Source organism: Salmo salar, chromosome ssa03 (genome assembly GCF_905237065.1).
Source record: "Salmo salar chromosome ssa03, Ssal_v3.1, whole genome shotgun sequence".
Lineage (NCBI taxonomy): Eukaryota > Metazoa > Chordata > Actinopteri > Salmoniformes > Salmonidae > Salmo > Salmo salar.
The window spans coordinates 28544668-28559712 of record NC_059444.1 but is presented as its reverse complement, the minus strand read 5'-3'; the positions used below and the strand labels follow the sequence as shown (position 1 = coordinate 28559712).

General features: G+C 42.5%; 1 protein-coding gene across 7 annotated transcripts in view; it reads right to left on the bottom strand.

Annotated features, from left to right (window-relative positions):
- LOC106599252 (histone-lysine N-methyltransferase 2C) overlaps positions 1-14559 on the bottom strand; it is a 146666-nt gene extending 132107 nt beyond the window's left edge. For 4 of the 7 annotated variants that reach the window (XM_014190382.2, XM_014190383.2, XM_014190385.2 and 1 more), the window contains exons 1-2: positions 13549-14558; positions 9368-9559 (exon numbers count right to left, since the gene is read on the bottom strand). In XM_014190382.2, the coding sequence (XP_014045857.2) occupies positions 9368-9558 (191 nt within the window). In that variant the 5' untranslated portion in view covers position 9559; positions 13549-14558. Of the gene's footprint in view, positions 1-9367; positions 9560-13548 lie in introns of all 7 variants that reach the window. The other 3 variants (XM_014190384.2, XM_045714703.1, XM_014190387.2) reach the window with 2 other exon arrangements.
- Between the last annotated feature and the right edge of the window lie 486 nt (positions 14560-15045).

Genomic DNA, 15045 nt, shown 5'->3' with positions numbered 1-15045 from the left:
AATGGAGCGAACTCTGACCTCACATTTTAGAGGCCCTTTTGGCTGCAGAGACAAAATATTGCTGTTTTAAAGCAAAACTCCTGCAATTCTACCCATTTTGCCATGGCTTATGCCATGTTCTTATGCTATCTGAGCGACTCATAACAAAATCAATGTGGGGCCCACGCCGTGACATCTTTCGGAATTTTAGATTCTCCCCGTCTAGTTTTTTATTAATTAGAGGAAACACTGTACTTTTCACAGTATAATGTAAAAAGCTGTACTACAGAAAATAGCTGACTTGCTCATATCCAAAGGCCGACCTGTGATTTGGCAGTTAGAATATTGAAAGGGATATGAATGCAAAATGATCTGCATGACAATGACGTGCATTTTGATTGTACAGTAAGAGGAAAACACACTAGGCCTATAGGAAACCATCTTTAGCCTACTCTTCAGACAACTTTACACACGCTTCCTTCCTTACACACACACACACACTTCTCTCTCTCACCCGCACACACTGCTCCCAAAAGTTAGCCACCAAAACAGAACGACAAACACCAGATGAATCTTAAAATTACATTGATTAGGCATATGCATCCTACCTTTGAAGCATCTGAGTAGGCCATCTTATCCCTCAATTTTTCTTGTGCCATCCAAATGTGTGCAGAGCCAAGGTGTACCATGTTACCTGGCTAGCTAGCTAACAACAATTCCCGGTAGACTGCAGTATTCCATGCATTTCTCTCTCCTGTACTTGACCCAAAGGACAAAGTACTCTGCTTGTATTTCGTAGGTTGGTTCGGGTTTGCACCTCGCGCCCTTCTTTCTGCCTCGCTTCATCTCGCCATCTTCATGTCCTCCAACATGACGACTTCCATCCGCGTGGAACTTCAGGTAACCCAGTATCGAGCCGCCGGTGCTGCCATGCTCCCTTCTTTCAGCACCTCTATACTCCTCTGTAAACTGGTCATCTCTGTATACCCGTCGCAAGACCCACTGGTTGATGCTTATTTATAAAACCCTCTAAGGCCTCACTCCCTCCTATCTGAGATATCTACTGCAGCCCTCATCCTCCACATACAACACCCGTTCTGCCAGTCACATTCTGTTAAAGGTCCCCAAAGCACACACATCCCTGGGTCACTCCTCTTTTCAGTTCGCTGCAATTTTATCTCAATCTCTTCATTCAAAGACTTTATCATGGACACTTACTGACAGTTGTGGCTGCTTTGCGTGATGTATTGTTGTCTCTACCTTCTTGCCCTTTGTGCTGTTGTCTGTGCCCAATAATGTTTGTACCATTATGCTACCATGTTGTGTTGCTACCATGCTGTGTTGTCATGTGTTGCTGTTGTTGTTGTTAGATAATCCAAGTTTATCATTTTAAAAGGCTAATTGATCATTAGAAAACCCTTTTGCAATTATGTTAGCACAGCTGAAAACTGGCTGAGAGATGCTGGACTGAGGGCTTGTAGGCCTGTTGAAAGGCAGGTCCTCACCAGACATCACCGGCAACAACGACGCCTATGGGCACAAACCCACCGTCGCTGGATCAGACAGGACTGGCAAAAAGTGCTCTTCACTGACGAGTTGCGGTTTTGTCTCACAAGGGGTGATGGTCGGATTCGCGTTTATCGTTGAAGGAATGAGCATTACACCGAGGCCTGTACTCTGGAGAGGGATCGATTTGGAGGTGGAGGGTCCGTCATGGTCTGGGGCGGTGTGTCACAGCATCATCGGACTGAGCTTGTTGTCATTGCAGGCAATCTCAACGCTGTGCGTTACAGGGAAGACATCCTCCTCCCTCATGTGGTACCCCTCCTGCAGACTCATGCTGACATGATCCTCCAGCATGACAATGCCACCAGCCATACTGCTCGTTCTGTGCGTGATTTCCTGCAAGACAGGAATGTCAGTGTTCTGCCATGGCCAGCGAAGAGCCCGGATCTCAATCCCAATGAGCACGTCTGGGACCTGTTGGATTGGAGGGTGAGGGCTAGGGCCATTCCCCCAGAAATGTTCGGGAACTTGCAGGTGCCTTGGTGGAAGAGTGGGGTAACATCTCGAGGAGATGCACTGCAGTACTTAATGCAGCTGGTGGCCACACCAGATACTGACTGTTACTTTTGATTTTGATCCCCCCTTTGTTCAGGGACACATTATTAAATTTATGTTAGTCACATGTCTGTGGAACTTGTTCAGTTTATGTCTCAGTTGTTGAATCTTGTTATGTTCATACAAATAGTTACACATGTTAATAAGTTTGCTGAAAATAAACGCAGTTGACAGTGAGGACGTTTCTTTTTTTGCTGAGATTGTATATCTCACACATACACACACAAATAAAATACTAGTGAATTTACATAGCGGACACTAGCTAAATGTTAACAAGCGCAAGCTAACATTAATTGCAAGGACAGGCAAACCCCCAACCTTCAAATCGGAGCAGCGCTACAATTAACAGTTGAGAAATAAAAATAGCTATTTTTAAAATCGTGGCTACGAGCACGTATATCCTACCAACGGGACATTAAAAACCGTAATAGCTCATGTTTCACCGAGTCGCGGCTGAACGACAACATGATTAATATACAGCTGGCGGGTTTTCAGCTTTTTCGGCAGGATAGAACAGCAGCCTCTAATAAAACAAGGGGCGGTGGCCTACGTATATTTATAAACAACAGCTGGTGCACAAAATCTAAGGAAGTCTCGAGGTTCTGCTCACCTGAGGTAGAGTATCTCATGCTAAGCTGTAGACCACACTATTTACCATCTTGCCAAAACTATAGTTTGTTAACAAGAAATTTGTGGAGTGGTTGAAAAACAAGTTTTAATGACTGCAACCTAAGTGTATGTAAACTACCGACTTCAACTGTAAGTAAGCATTTCACTGTAAAGTCTACACCTATTGTATTCGGCATATGTGACAAATACAATTTGATTTGATTGGAGAGAAGGCAGAGCGCACGTTAAGCTTTCCTGAATAGGCCTAATTGGGCCTGCTTGGGGGATGTGTGGCCACATTATTATAGGACGACTTGGGAAATTGATGATCCGCAAGAGAAAGCGCATCTCAGTATCAGAAATAAAAAGAGAGCCAGACTTGCCTGCCACTGACCCTTTCTAGACCTAATAAACTGTCGAGAGTAGACCCACAACTGAAAGGGCATTTGCGCAGTTATTCAAATAGCATTTTCACTGCAGCCTATTGTAGAATGTTGTACTCACTTGAAAACAATAATGCAATTATTCATTGCATTGTGGTGTTGTAGGCTAGCCTACGTAGGATGATTGTACTGTCCCTAAACAAGATCAATAGGGGAGCTTTTTGAGCAGCGTGCCTCACTGTTATTTCATGCGCAATGACACACCTGGCCTCTCCTCTGCCAATCAGCTAGACTCTACAAATATTATTTGTTCTTGTGGATTCATATTGAAAATTGGTGCAACTTTGAATGATTTTGTGTGTGGTATGATTGCTAGTTAGACGATTGCAGGTCTGGACAAACAGTAACGGTTAGCAGGCATAGGTGTGTTGTGACGGCTAACACAGCACCGATTGAAACGCTGCTCGTCCAATCAGCATCCAAACAACCAGTTTTATAAAAAGCATTATTTTGTAATGAGATTGTTTTTTGGAGCTGAGAGAAATGTTTGCCGTTTTAAAAGCTAGTATTCTGCAATTCTATGCATTTTGCCATGGCTAGTGTGATGTTATTAGTACCGATAAATTATTTTTAGAATTTTCTATTCTCCCTGACTGTTAAGCTTTTATTTTGGTGATTGTGAATTCTCAACGATTATATTTTTTAAAAAGGACTGCGTAAAGAACTGCAACCCTGATGGGTTCTTCACACAACAGTTTCCTGTGTGTATCAAGAATGCTCCACCACCCAAAGGACATCCAGCCAACGTGACACAACTGTGGGAAGCATTGGAGTCAACATGGGCCAGCATCCCTGTGGAATGCTTTACACCTTGTAGAGTCCCTGCCCCGACGAATTCAGGCTGTTCTGAGGGCAAAAGGGGAGGGTGCAACTCAATATTAGGAAGGTGGTCCAAAAGTTTGGTATATGCAAAGGTCAGTTATCGTTTCTACATACTTCACATCTGGTTTTAGTCATTTATGTTAGCACTGAAAGCATTTATTTTTTATTTTTTTTACACTGTTTGGACTTGGGCAACCCGAAAAAAACGTTTCGGCAGCCCGCCCAAGGATTACAACGGCAGAAAAAAAACCATGACTGATTCTTAAAAGGGAGGCACTGAGGCCGCTGGGCAAGGAAAGGCGAAGTAGGAGGAGTGGTGCGGTAGAGTGTGGGTGCAAGCTGCTGGTAACGTGGTGGGCAACGGGAGAGGGCAAGAATTAGGAGCATGATTCTCCCTCCCTGCTTTCAATGAGCTTGAATGTACAAACATCAACATCAGACAGAAACCTGGTAAACATTTATATTATAAACTGAGTGGTTCGAGCCCTGAATGCTGATTGGCTGACAGCCGTGGTATATCAGACCGTATACCACAGGTATGACAAAACATTTATTTTTACATTGGTAACCAGTTTATAATAGAAACAAGACAGCAAGGGTTTTTGAGATGTGGCCATATACCACATCTCGGGCCTTATTGCTTAAATATAGATTGATAGTAGCTAGCGAGATCATCCAAACAAGAACTGTGAGGTAAATCTGTTATTGAGAATGCCTAGGACTGGGATATCTTCTTTCCAACTAAATTCTCCCATCATAGATCAAACCAGGGAAGCATATGAGAACCAAAGCCAAGCCCATTACTCTCAGTCCCAAATGGTATGACACAATTATTATGGCCTAATCGAAATGTAACTGCTGAACATAAGCAAGCCACATTTTAACCCAATGGGAGAATACATCACGTAAAAACAAGCCAGTGATTTATAACACGACTAAACACAAACATGTGTTGATCAATCTGGATGATGAGAGGTGTAATATGGCCAGAGGTTGTGCTTCAGACAGACAAGCTGCAAATGAACAGAAAGGCCATATTGCTTCAGCTACTTAGTACAATCAGAAGGAGGACATTGAACCCGTCAGTTTTATTCTTATTGTCCATCCCTGTATTTTTGTGAAGTGTATATGGGACTAGAGACCTAGACTAGCACCCAAAACATGTATTTGGATAATATATTCACTTAATCAGGTTAAAATCATTAGGCTACCACCTCCTAAACAAGCTGGTGGCCAATGACTCTTGTCCAACTACCAGTGGAAGGCGGACGGAAGAAGTTTCGGCATTTTATGCTCTGATTTGTGATCTTCTCACGATAGATGGAATTTGGCCCTACTCAGATCACACTCGACCTCCTGTTGAGTGGCTCAAGAGACTTTACTACACGTCTCACACCATCACTAGCCTACCCCACCCTTCACCTCTCACACCATCACTAGCCTACCCCACCCTTCACCTCTCACACCATCACTAGCCTACCCCACCCTTCACCTCTCACACCATCACTAGCCTACCCCACCCTTCACCTCTCACACCATCACTAGCCTACCCCACCCTTCACCTCTCACACCATCACTAGCCTACCCCACCCTTCACCTTTCATACCATCACTAGCCTACCCCACCCTTCACCTCTCACACCATCACTAGCCAGCCCCACCCTTCACCTCTCACACCATCACTAGCCTACCCCACCTTTCACCTCTCACACCATCACTAGCCTACCCCACCCTTCACACCATCACGAGCCTACCCCACCCTTCACACAATCACTAGCCTACCCCACCCTTCACACCATCACTAGCCTACCCCACCCTTCACACCATCACTAGCCTACCCCACCCTTCACCTCTCACACCATCACTAGCCTACCCCACCCTTCACCTCTAGGCTACGTCTCCTTTGATGATGATGATGGCAACTTATCTGTAAGTGACACTAGGGCAGAGTTAAAGACACATAGATAGTTGCTACAGTCAAAACTCAGACCTGCAAACAAGGTGATGTTACCTTTTCCTCTTTTTATTGAAATGAACAGTCTGCAGAGCAAAGTTAACAAACACATCGATGGAGAGTGCATAAACAGCACACACACACACACAGATCTGTCAGTGTCAGGATCCTCCAGTAGGAGTTCTGTCTTAACCCAATCTGAGGGCCATGTCGAGGCGATAATTGTCATGGATACAAATTAAACAGCACCACGTGCAGTGAGCCCACTAAGTGGGAAGAGCAAACACAGTCTAAATGAGAGCAGCCAGCATTTTGCGGGGGTAGTGGGGAGGATGCAGGGGGACGGGGTAATTTTCGATGCCACTGGAGAAAGAAAACACAAATCAGACAGTTTGCCAAGTCAACTCCTCCCTCCAAATGACTTCCCACTCCAGATAAGAAGCAACAAGATGGAAACCTAAATGTCACAGTTCAAGCCTCTGCATTGGGCAGGAAACAGTGAAGCAAAAAAAACAGCCATACTAACTGAAAGTACCAAATCAATAAATGATTAGTGAAGTAGACACTAGATAGCCCTGATCTTTATTTCTGTAATGAGGCATAGTCACGGCAACACGTATTTAAGAGTCCATAAGGCCCAAAATAAGCCCAGCTCTAACAGTGACAAGAGCTCCATAATGTTGTAACCCACGACCTCAAAGCCCAGGAGCATCCCTGTGATGACGGCACGGGGGTGTAGAGCAGACAGACACCAGGATAAATGTAAAAAATGCATCGCTGTTCCCCAGACATCTCCAGCTCCTCTCTCCCTCTGTCACTGTGCGATAGGAGAGAGGCCGTAAGGGGCTTCTCTGGTGCCCAACGTCTACAGCAGATAGATACGTCTGTTTGAGTAACGATAGATAAGTCTGTTCGAGTAGAGTCCATCTGACGTAAATGAATGTCAGATATCAGCCATATTCAGAAGATTGGTAGTACATACACACGAGCCATGAAGTCAACCTGTATTAAGTTGATGATGCATCTGATCTGACCTACCTTCACTGGCATGGAATATCACCTTCTCCACAGTTACCAGGGCTGTCTGATTATTCACCAAGGCATTCATGATAAATACACTTATTTACACTTAATATCTGACATTTAGGTCTAGTACAGACGCAACTGTATACCGTCATAACCCTGTCTGTGACCTTCCTAGCGTGCTGTGCCTATAGCGCAGTGTCCTTATGCTCTCATGTAGCCTTCGAAGTGTAGTCTTTTCTTTTGCCTTTTCTTGAAATGGCAAAAAACCCTAAAGGTCTGGAACATCCAACTCCCCAACTTCTCCCCATGATCCCACCATCAGGAGAGAGAGAAAAAAGAGAAGGAGGGTGAAAATAATGCTGTGGTAAGTAGTTCCAGCTCTCAGGGAGCCGACCAGAAAACCTGGAACAGACTTCCCTATTCTGGACTGGAGTGGTGGATGACTGGGTGACTCAACGCAGTATCCAATCAGTCAACAAAATAGCTAACTTCTAAGAGAAGCCCATTGTGTCCTATTTATATCAAAATAGTGCCCAGTTGATACATGCTGCAAAGACAAAACAGTATCACTAGCTCTAGACTACATTTGTTCATTCTCCTGATATGAACACTTCAAATCTTACTCTTCCTGCATAAACAACATACCGGTATTGAGTCATCTGAGATATATACCGCAAGCTTCCCCTCCCCCTCGATGAAAGGTGCTGCCTGAGATGCAAGTATCGGTAATAATGCATACTTCCCTCCACCGTCCCATGGGTCTTTAGCATTATCACTGCCAAGAGTGTCCCAGAAAACGGATGCACTGTCTCTCACACAAACCCAACTGACCATAATAACACACTGATAACCTGACCAGCCGTCCAGCGCTTGATTCTGGAACCAGGGAGACCTTGGAAAGAACCAAGTGAGGTCGTCAGCGCATGCTGGGAAATACAACCCAACCATATAGCAGGCATAGGCTATGTATTCCTTGGATCACTTGCATGCTGTAAATAATGGGGCAAATGACATGTAGGCCTACACCCATGCTTTGCCACTCCCACCAACCAACCTATCAGCTAATGCGACCTGTCTCGGCTGTCCTTATAGCCATGGCATAAACATATCATTAGGATGATTGATTGATAATAGATTGCTCACACACTCCATCTCCTCGATATCCTAATATGGTGACCCCAGATGAAATTAGTCAGAGTTAGATAAATTGTAGGCATCATATTACACAGCTCGGCTCTCTGAGCTGCATTATGTGTTGCCATGGATATAACAAATGAGGCAGGTTGGTACTGCTGCATTCAATAAAACCGTGGAAAGGGTTTGTGCTTGAGTTACCTGTATTTATACATTTGTTTAGCCCCCTATGCATAGAGTAGCTCTGGATAACGGTCTGCAAAATTAGATCTTTGCCTGATGAACAGCTTTGGATAGTATCTGTGTAATGTTTAAACACATTTTGGGGAAGGGGAATAGAACCCCACAGTATGAGTCATAACACCCAGAAAACCTAGCGGTTAAACAGGGAAATGGTTCCAATCGTCTTTCTACCATTCATTTTTCCCATAGGGGATTTTAGAAACACTTACAATAAGGCCTGTGTTTCGTGTAGGCTTACACTGGCATAACATTTTGATAACAGTGTAAATCTCTCTAGGACAAGGTAACTTTGATCAATATATTCGCCTGTATTTACACCCCAAAAATGAAAGCCATATTAGAAGCTAATTAGCATATCATAAAGAACCACAAATACTATGATATGGGTGAGACTGCCGAATCAAGGGAAAGGTAAGAATCTTTGGATTAACTATCGAAATGTTAATTAAAATGTAGTAATGAATAAATTGGCTACATTTCTTTAAATTGACAATTCTGTGAACTGTCTTGTTTAAGTTTTAAATTGACACAATACCTGTTAGCAAAGGGTTCAGCTGGAGATGACATGCAGGAGCTTGCAGGGATTTGGAGATTTACATGGCGTCTAATTTGATGCTAATTACCATTTTCAAATCTGAGAGTAAATAGAGACGAATATATTGATAAAAGTGTCACCTTGTCCGAGAGACATTTACATGGTTATCAAAAAGTTACGACATGGTAAGCCTACACGAAACACAGCCCTTATTTTAAGTATTTCTAAAATCCCATATGGGGAAAAAGTAATGGTAGGGGAAAAGTAATGGTGGAAAAACAATTGGAACCATTTCCGTTTGGCCGCTAGGTTTTATGGGTATTATGACACCTCCACTGTGGGGCTCTATAGCCACTTGAATAGCTTCCAGTTCTAACACCACAAACAAAACGCAGACTAAGTTCACAGAAGAATGACTTAGTGTTTGTGATGACTCAGGCAAGTCTATGTGCACTGTAAATTACCAATAGAATTGTGAAGATATGGAGGATAAACAACATACTTCTTCCTGGTCTTGGATGTGGGTGGCGCCTGGGGTGCAATGGTGGTGGTTGTGGCAGCATCCTTGCGCGGCCTGCCCCTGGGGCGCTTGTCTGTCTGGGCAGGGCTTCCTGTGGACGTGGCCCCTGCACTGCCGGAGGGCAGCGAGGGTCCCTGGTCAGAGGGCTCCACAGTCTTATCCTCTGATGACATTCTTCTCGAAGGGAGGGAGAGAGAGGCATCAGTGCACAATCATGCCTGTTTGAATATGTGGTTTGGTTACTTGACGTACTTTGGAACCTGTGTATGAATAAGATGTGCCGCTCTCCAGGACTAGTTATCACATTGCCCTGATCAAATGTTGAATCTATTCTACACAATTGATTATTAAAAAAAAGGGGCAATCTGCAGATGCTACATCCATTTTTAGACATAAATGAATGTACCCATTGATTCTTGAAGAACAGAACTTAAATGCCTCAACTGTCGTACCCCATCAGAACCCAAAATATATGCTTATTTTACTCCAATGTTTGTAAACAAAGTACACTGAACAAAAATATAAAACGCACCATGTAGTGTTGGTCCCATGTTTCATGAGCTGAAATAAAAAAATCCATACGCACAAAAAGCATATTTCTCAAATGTTGTGCACAAATTTGTTTACATCCGTTAGTGATCATTCATATTTTGCCAAGATAACCCATCCACCTGACAGGTGAAGCATATCAAGAAGCTGATTAAAAAGCACAAATCATTACACAGAAGCACGTTGTGGTGGGGACAAAGTCACTAAAACGTGCCGTTTTGTCACAACACAATGCCACAGATAACTCAAGTTGAGGTAGCGTGCAATTGGCATGCTGACTGCAGGAATATCCACCAGAGCTGTTGCCAGAGAATTCAATGTTAATTTCTCTACCGTAAGCCACCTCCAATGTCGTTTTAGAGAATTTGGCAGTACGTCCAACTGGCCTCACAACCGCAGACCACGTGTATGGCGTTGTGTGCGCGAACAGTTTGCTAATGTCAACGCTGTGAACAGAGTGTCCCATGGTGGCAGTGGGATTACAATATGGATAGGCATAGCTACGGACAACGAGCACAGTTGCATTTTATTGATGCCAACTTGAATGCACAGAAATACCGTGACGAGATCCTGAGGCCCATTGCCGTGCCATTCATCAGTCGCCATCACCTCATATTTCAGCATAACGCATGGCCCCATGTCGCATGGATCTGTACATAATTCCTGGAAGCTGAAAATGTTCTTCCCTGGCATGCATAATCACCAGACATGTCACGCATTGAGCATGTTAGGAATGCTCTGGATGCTCGTGTTCCAGTTCCCAACAACTTCGCACAGCCATTGAAAAGGAGTGGGACAACATTCCACAATCAACATCCTGATCAACTCTATAAGAAGGAGATGAGGACTGGTTCTGATCCACACCCCTACTTTTTTTTTATGATGCATATCTGTATTCCCAATCATGTGAAATCCATGGACTGATTTCCTTATATTAACTATAATTCAGTAAAATCTTTAAAATTGTTGCGTTTATATTTTTCTTCAGTATAAATGTAAACACTATAGTATCAAAACAGTCAAAACACATTTTTTGTCAGTCAGTTCTGGCATCCATAGCTCTCTTTGAATTTGAAAGAATTTACTTTTCTTCAGGCCCATCCCTCAGCTTATTACCAAAATAGGGGTGGCATATCTTTTTCCAGATATGATACTCTTGAGGAAATGCCTAAAACTTACCTCTGACCTTTCTAGGTGTCCTTCAAAATCACTTATCAGCTGAAGCAATGTTCAACCTATTCATTAGTGTTATCAATGTAAGAGTTCACATACCTACTCTCTCCTTTCCTGAGCTACCTACCACCACACTGTGACCTCATGTCTCTGTCTGGATGATCGTTCGTCCTTCGATGCCTCGCTTATGTTCTTGCATTCCTCTCCTATCAGCCTCCGAAGTTGCCTCTACTTACCACTGAAATAAGCCTGCTCTATTTGTTTGTTCCACAGTGGATTAATTAGTTTGTTCCACTGTGGTTCTCTGTTCAGTATCATATTGTAACAGCATGAGAGGACACACTGTAAACCAGTAGGCATATTTGTTTTATTATGACAAACACTGAGAACAAAAAGTCATAAGTGTATTGACTTTTCAGCTCAGCCTGACTGTCTGTTGAAGATGATGTCATCCCGATCTTTTAAAGGGCTTGTCTGACACCCTGTTCTCTCAGACAGTTGAGGGACACTGCCAATGGGAGAATCTCTTCCGGCACACTGTCTCTTCCTGGAACTAGCCTACTACACCGGATCCATGGTTGACTAGACAGGATGCAGCTAATGCCAGAAGTGCCTTATTTGACATTATCTGCATTCCTGCTAGCCATGACCAGGATCCATCCCTCCACTGCACCGTATACAGCATCGTGTCATCAGGGAAACCTTGCACTGATTTTGAGATTGAGATCAACTAGCTACCTGTGTGAGAGCTGAATCTTTTCCAAAACCAGCTTGATGTTATTCTGTGACTGAGCCTATATTTGACCTCTTGTGGCATCCAATGCAGTTTTTGTGTGGGAAGTTCAGCTAAGACTAGATGTAGTCAATGGGAGAGAAAAAAAACAAATGACACAGTATCAACAAGTTGAGCTTGGGGTTGTTCCAAATCGTGTAGGTTGCTGCAAAATATGTAGACCCTAGATGAGCCCCCTGATTGGATGGTCTTTGGTAAGCCAATTTCCTAACATCGATATTCCATTCTTCCCAAAGGTAATCACAGCAGCCCTTAATGTGGTCTTTGTCATACACAAACAAGTAGGCTGATACATTCTGTGCCCTTGCCTGCCTATAGAGCAATAGGCTTGACAGCAAGTTTGAACAAGTACACAGTTACAAACATAACAAATAGGTAAAGTATGGATTCTGGAAAGACAAAGATTCACTATAGCCCTACTCAGCCTATGACCATAAGGAGGAGGCACAAGTGGGTGGCCAAAAGCTGGGGCGTGAAGTAGATCAATGACTGGATAAAAAAAGTGGAATAAAATAAAGTGTAGTGACCAATTATAGTAAACAGACTAAATATGTAGACTTTAAAGTGAATCTTAATGTTGCATATTAGTTTCTACAGAGATAACTACATTAGCATGGAAGAACATTGGTTTCATAAGGCAGTGGGCACAGTTGGGTACCCCCAGACACACTGGGCTAGCTAGCTACCTTTGTTAAACTAGCGTACAGCACAAAGCAACTGCATGCTCAAGTCAGCCAAAACAAGCTAACTAGCTAGCCATCCTAGGTTCTTTGTAGTCTTTGTTTGGCTATTGCATGGCATTGCAAATGAGTAACAATATGATGTGCCTACTAATAGACTAGTGATATCCCACTTTGCGGGATACAGAGATATAGGATGATGATCAAGGTATTTGATAAATGATAAATGGGATGCAACTGCCTATATTGCCAGCCAAAGTAACTGAATGACTAGTTAGCTAGTAACGGTAGGTAGCTACCATTAGCTAACTTAGCTGAGCCATTGAACATGTGAGTTAGCGTTAGTCAACATCTACATAGTGTTGATATGCAAGGCTGCCTGATAGTTTTAACAATTAGTTAACATTACAACTTCAAAGTCAAGTCACTTTAGAAGTCATGCATGATTCCACAGCTACCTACCCGGTAGCTAACGTTAGCTAACTAGCATGTGGATAAAAGGTTTTGGCTAGCAAATCAACTAGCTAGAGCTAACTCGCTACATTTCCCAAATACAGAAGTTTGCCAACTATGTAGATAGCTATCTAGTTTAGTTAGCATTATGTTTGGTATGAGACGACCTCCAACATAAATATACTGAGATCAAAACGAGCGTAGCTAACTTAGCTGGTCAACTTCTAGTTTACTGTTAGCTAACAGGTTCGCTAGCTACATAACATTACAGTATACAGAATCAACAGCGGTGATTCAAAGCACACGTTAGCCTTGCATTTATCCACAACTGAAGCGTTCACGTGTCTAAATGTATTTTCTAGCAGAAAATATGTCTAGTTTGGCTGATTCGCTGGGTCGAACGTTCGGACCAAACAAGGCGGCGAAAAAAACACTAGGCTCGAACGGCCGCTGCAAATCCGAAAATGATGTAGCAAGCTAGCGAGTACATGAAATAGCTAGCTAAAATAACTTACCTTTAAAATTATGAATAGTAGGTTATCTTCTTCATGTCCAAAATTGTAAGAGATATATAGTTATATCACTTTGTAGTGTATTTGTGAGGAATAATGATATCGCCAACTGTCACTCAGCTAGTTAACGTTAGATAAGTTAGCTAGCTCAGTCTTCTGTTCTGTACGATAAGTAGCTAACTAGCTAGGTGGCCACGCCAATGTTAGCTACGAAAGCAATACCACCGCTGTTAAAAAAAGCATGAACGCATAAACCAATAATCCGATGTTTAACATCACCCATTTGAAAAAAGGATGCAAAATGTAAATCCAGTAGAGATCAGCTTCATTGCAAATGCATGATGGATCACTTTCTTTTCTCCAAATGACAGCTGTCGCACAAATAAAATGTTCAGCTAACTGCCACACTTAATCCTTTACTATTATTATAGGGGGAAGATGTAGCCAATATCCATAATCCAAAACAGGAACAAATTCCAAGTAGTCTTCTTCAAGAAAATTTCACAAAATCTTCACAAGAAAGCCAATGCTTTGGACAAAAATAAACGATGCAATGGCTAGTTCCTCGAGCTAGCTTGCTGGCTGACGAGCGTTCGCTTTGCTTGCCAACTGGTTCTATTTTCTTCAGCCGCGACAGAAAGCAAGATGCCTTAGCTGGCGTAGCTGACTAGCCGGAAAGACTAACATGAGTGTTCAGCAAAACATAAAAACACATTTTTTTTTTACACTAGCTATGTCAGAAAACACGAAATGGCGAGTTCTACCTGGTCAAAAAAATTTAAGTTGTATCGTACTCTTTACGGTGGCCATGTTTAAGTGACACCAAATAATAACTCCCGACTGTAGGACTCCCAAAAATATAGGTCGAAAATATCGCTGCATAAATCGAAGAGATACACTTGGAGATGTAATAGTTTATAATAATATTTTACTATTTTCACTTGTATTATAAATCAAAACCGCAAATTAGGTTAAATGCAATATCCATAGGTTTATAAAACAATTTCTTGAAAATACTCCCTGACCCTGCGGAAGAATATGGGCATTTAATAAATACGGTAAAGTGTATCGGTTACTTCTAAAATGTGGTACTCTGATCATATCCAGATGGAACGGACTGCAGTAGGTCTTGTGATTTAAAGGGCAATTCCGCCACTTTTCAGCCTAATATTAATCATCTCATAAGTCGTTTTTTGGGGGTATTTGTACTTTAATTTAATATTTATATTTTTGCCAACTTTTACTTTTACTTCAAACCAAATTGTATTTGTCACATGCGCCAAATACAACAGGTGTAGACCTTACAGTGAAATGCTTACTTACAAGCCATTAACCAACAATACAGTTTTAAGAAAATACCCCCCCAAAAGTAAGCGATAAGAATACCAAATGATTAAAGAGCAGCAGTAAATAACAATAGAGGGGGTAACAGTGGTACCGAGTCAATGTGTGGGGGCACTGGTGTTGAGGCAATTGAGGTAATATGCACATGAAAGTAGA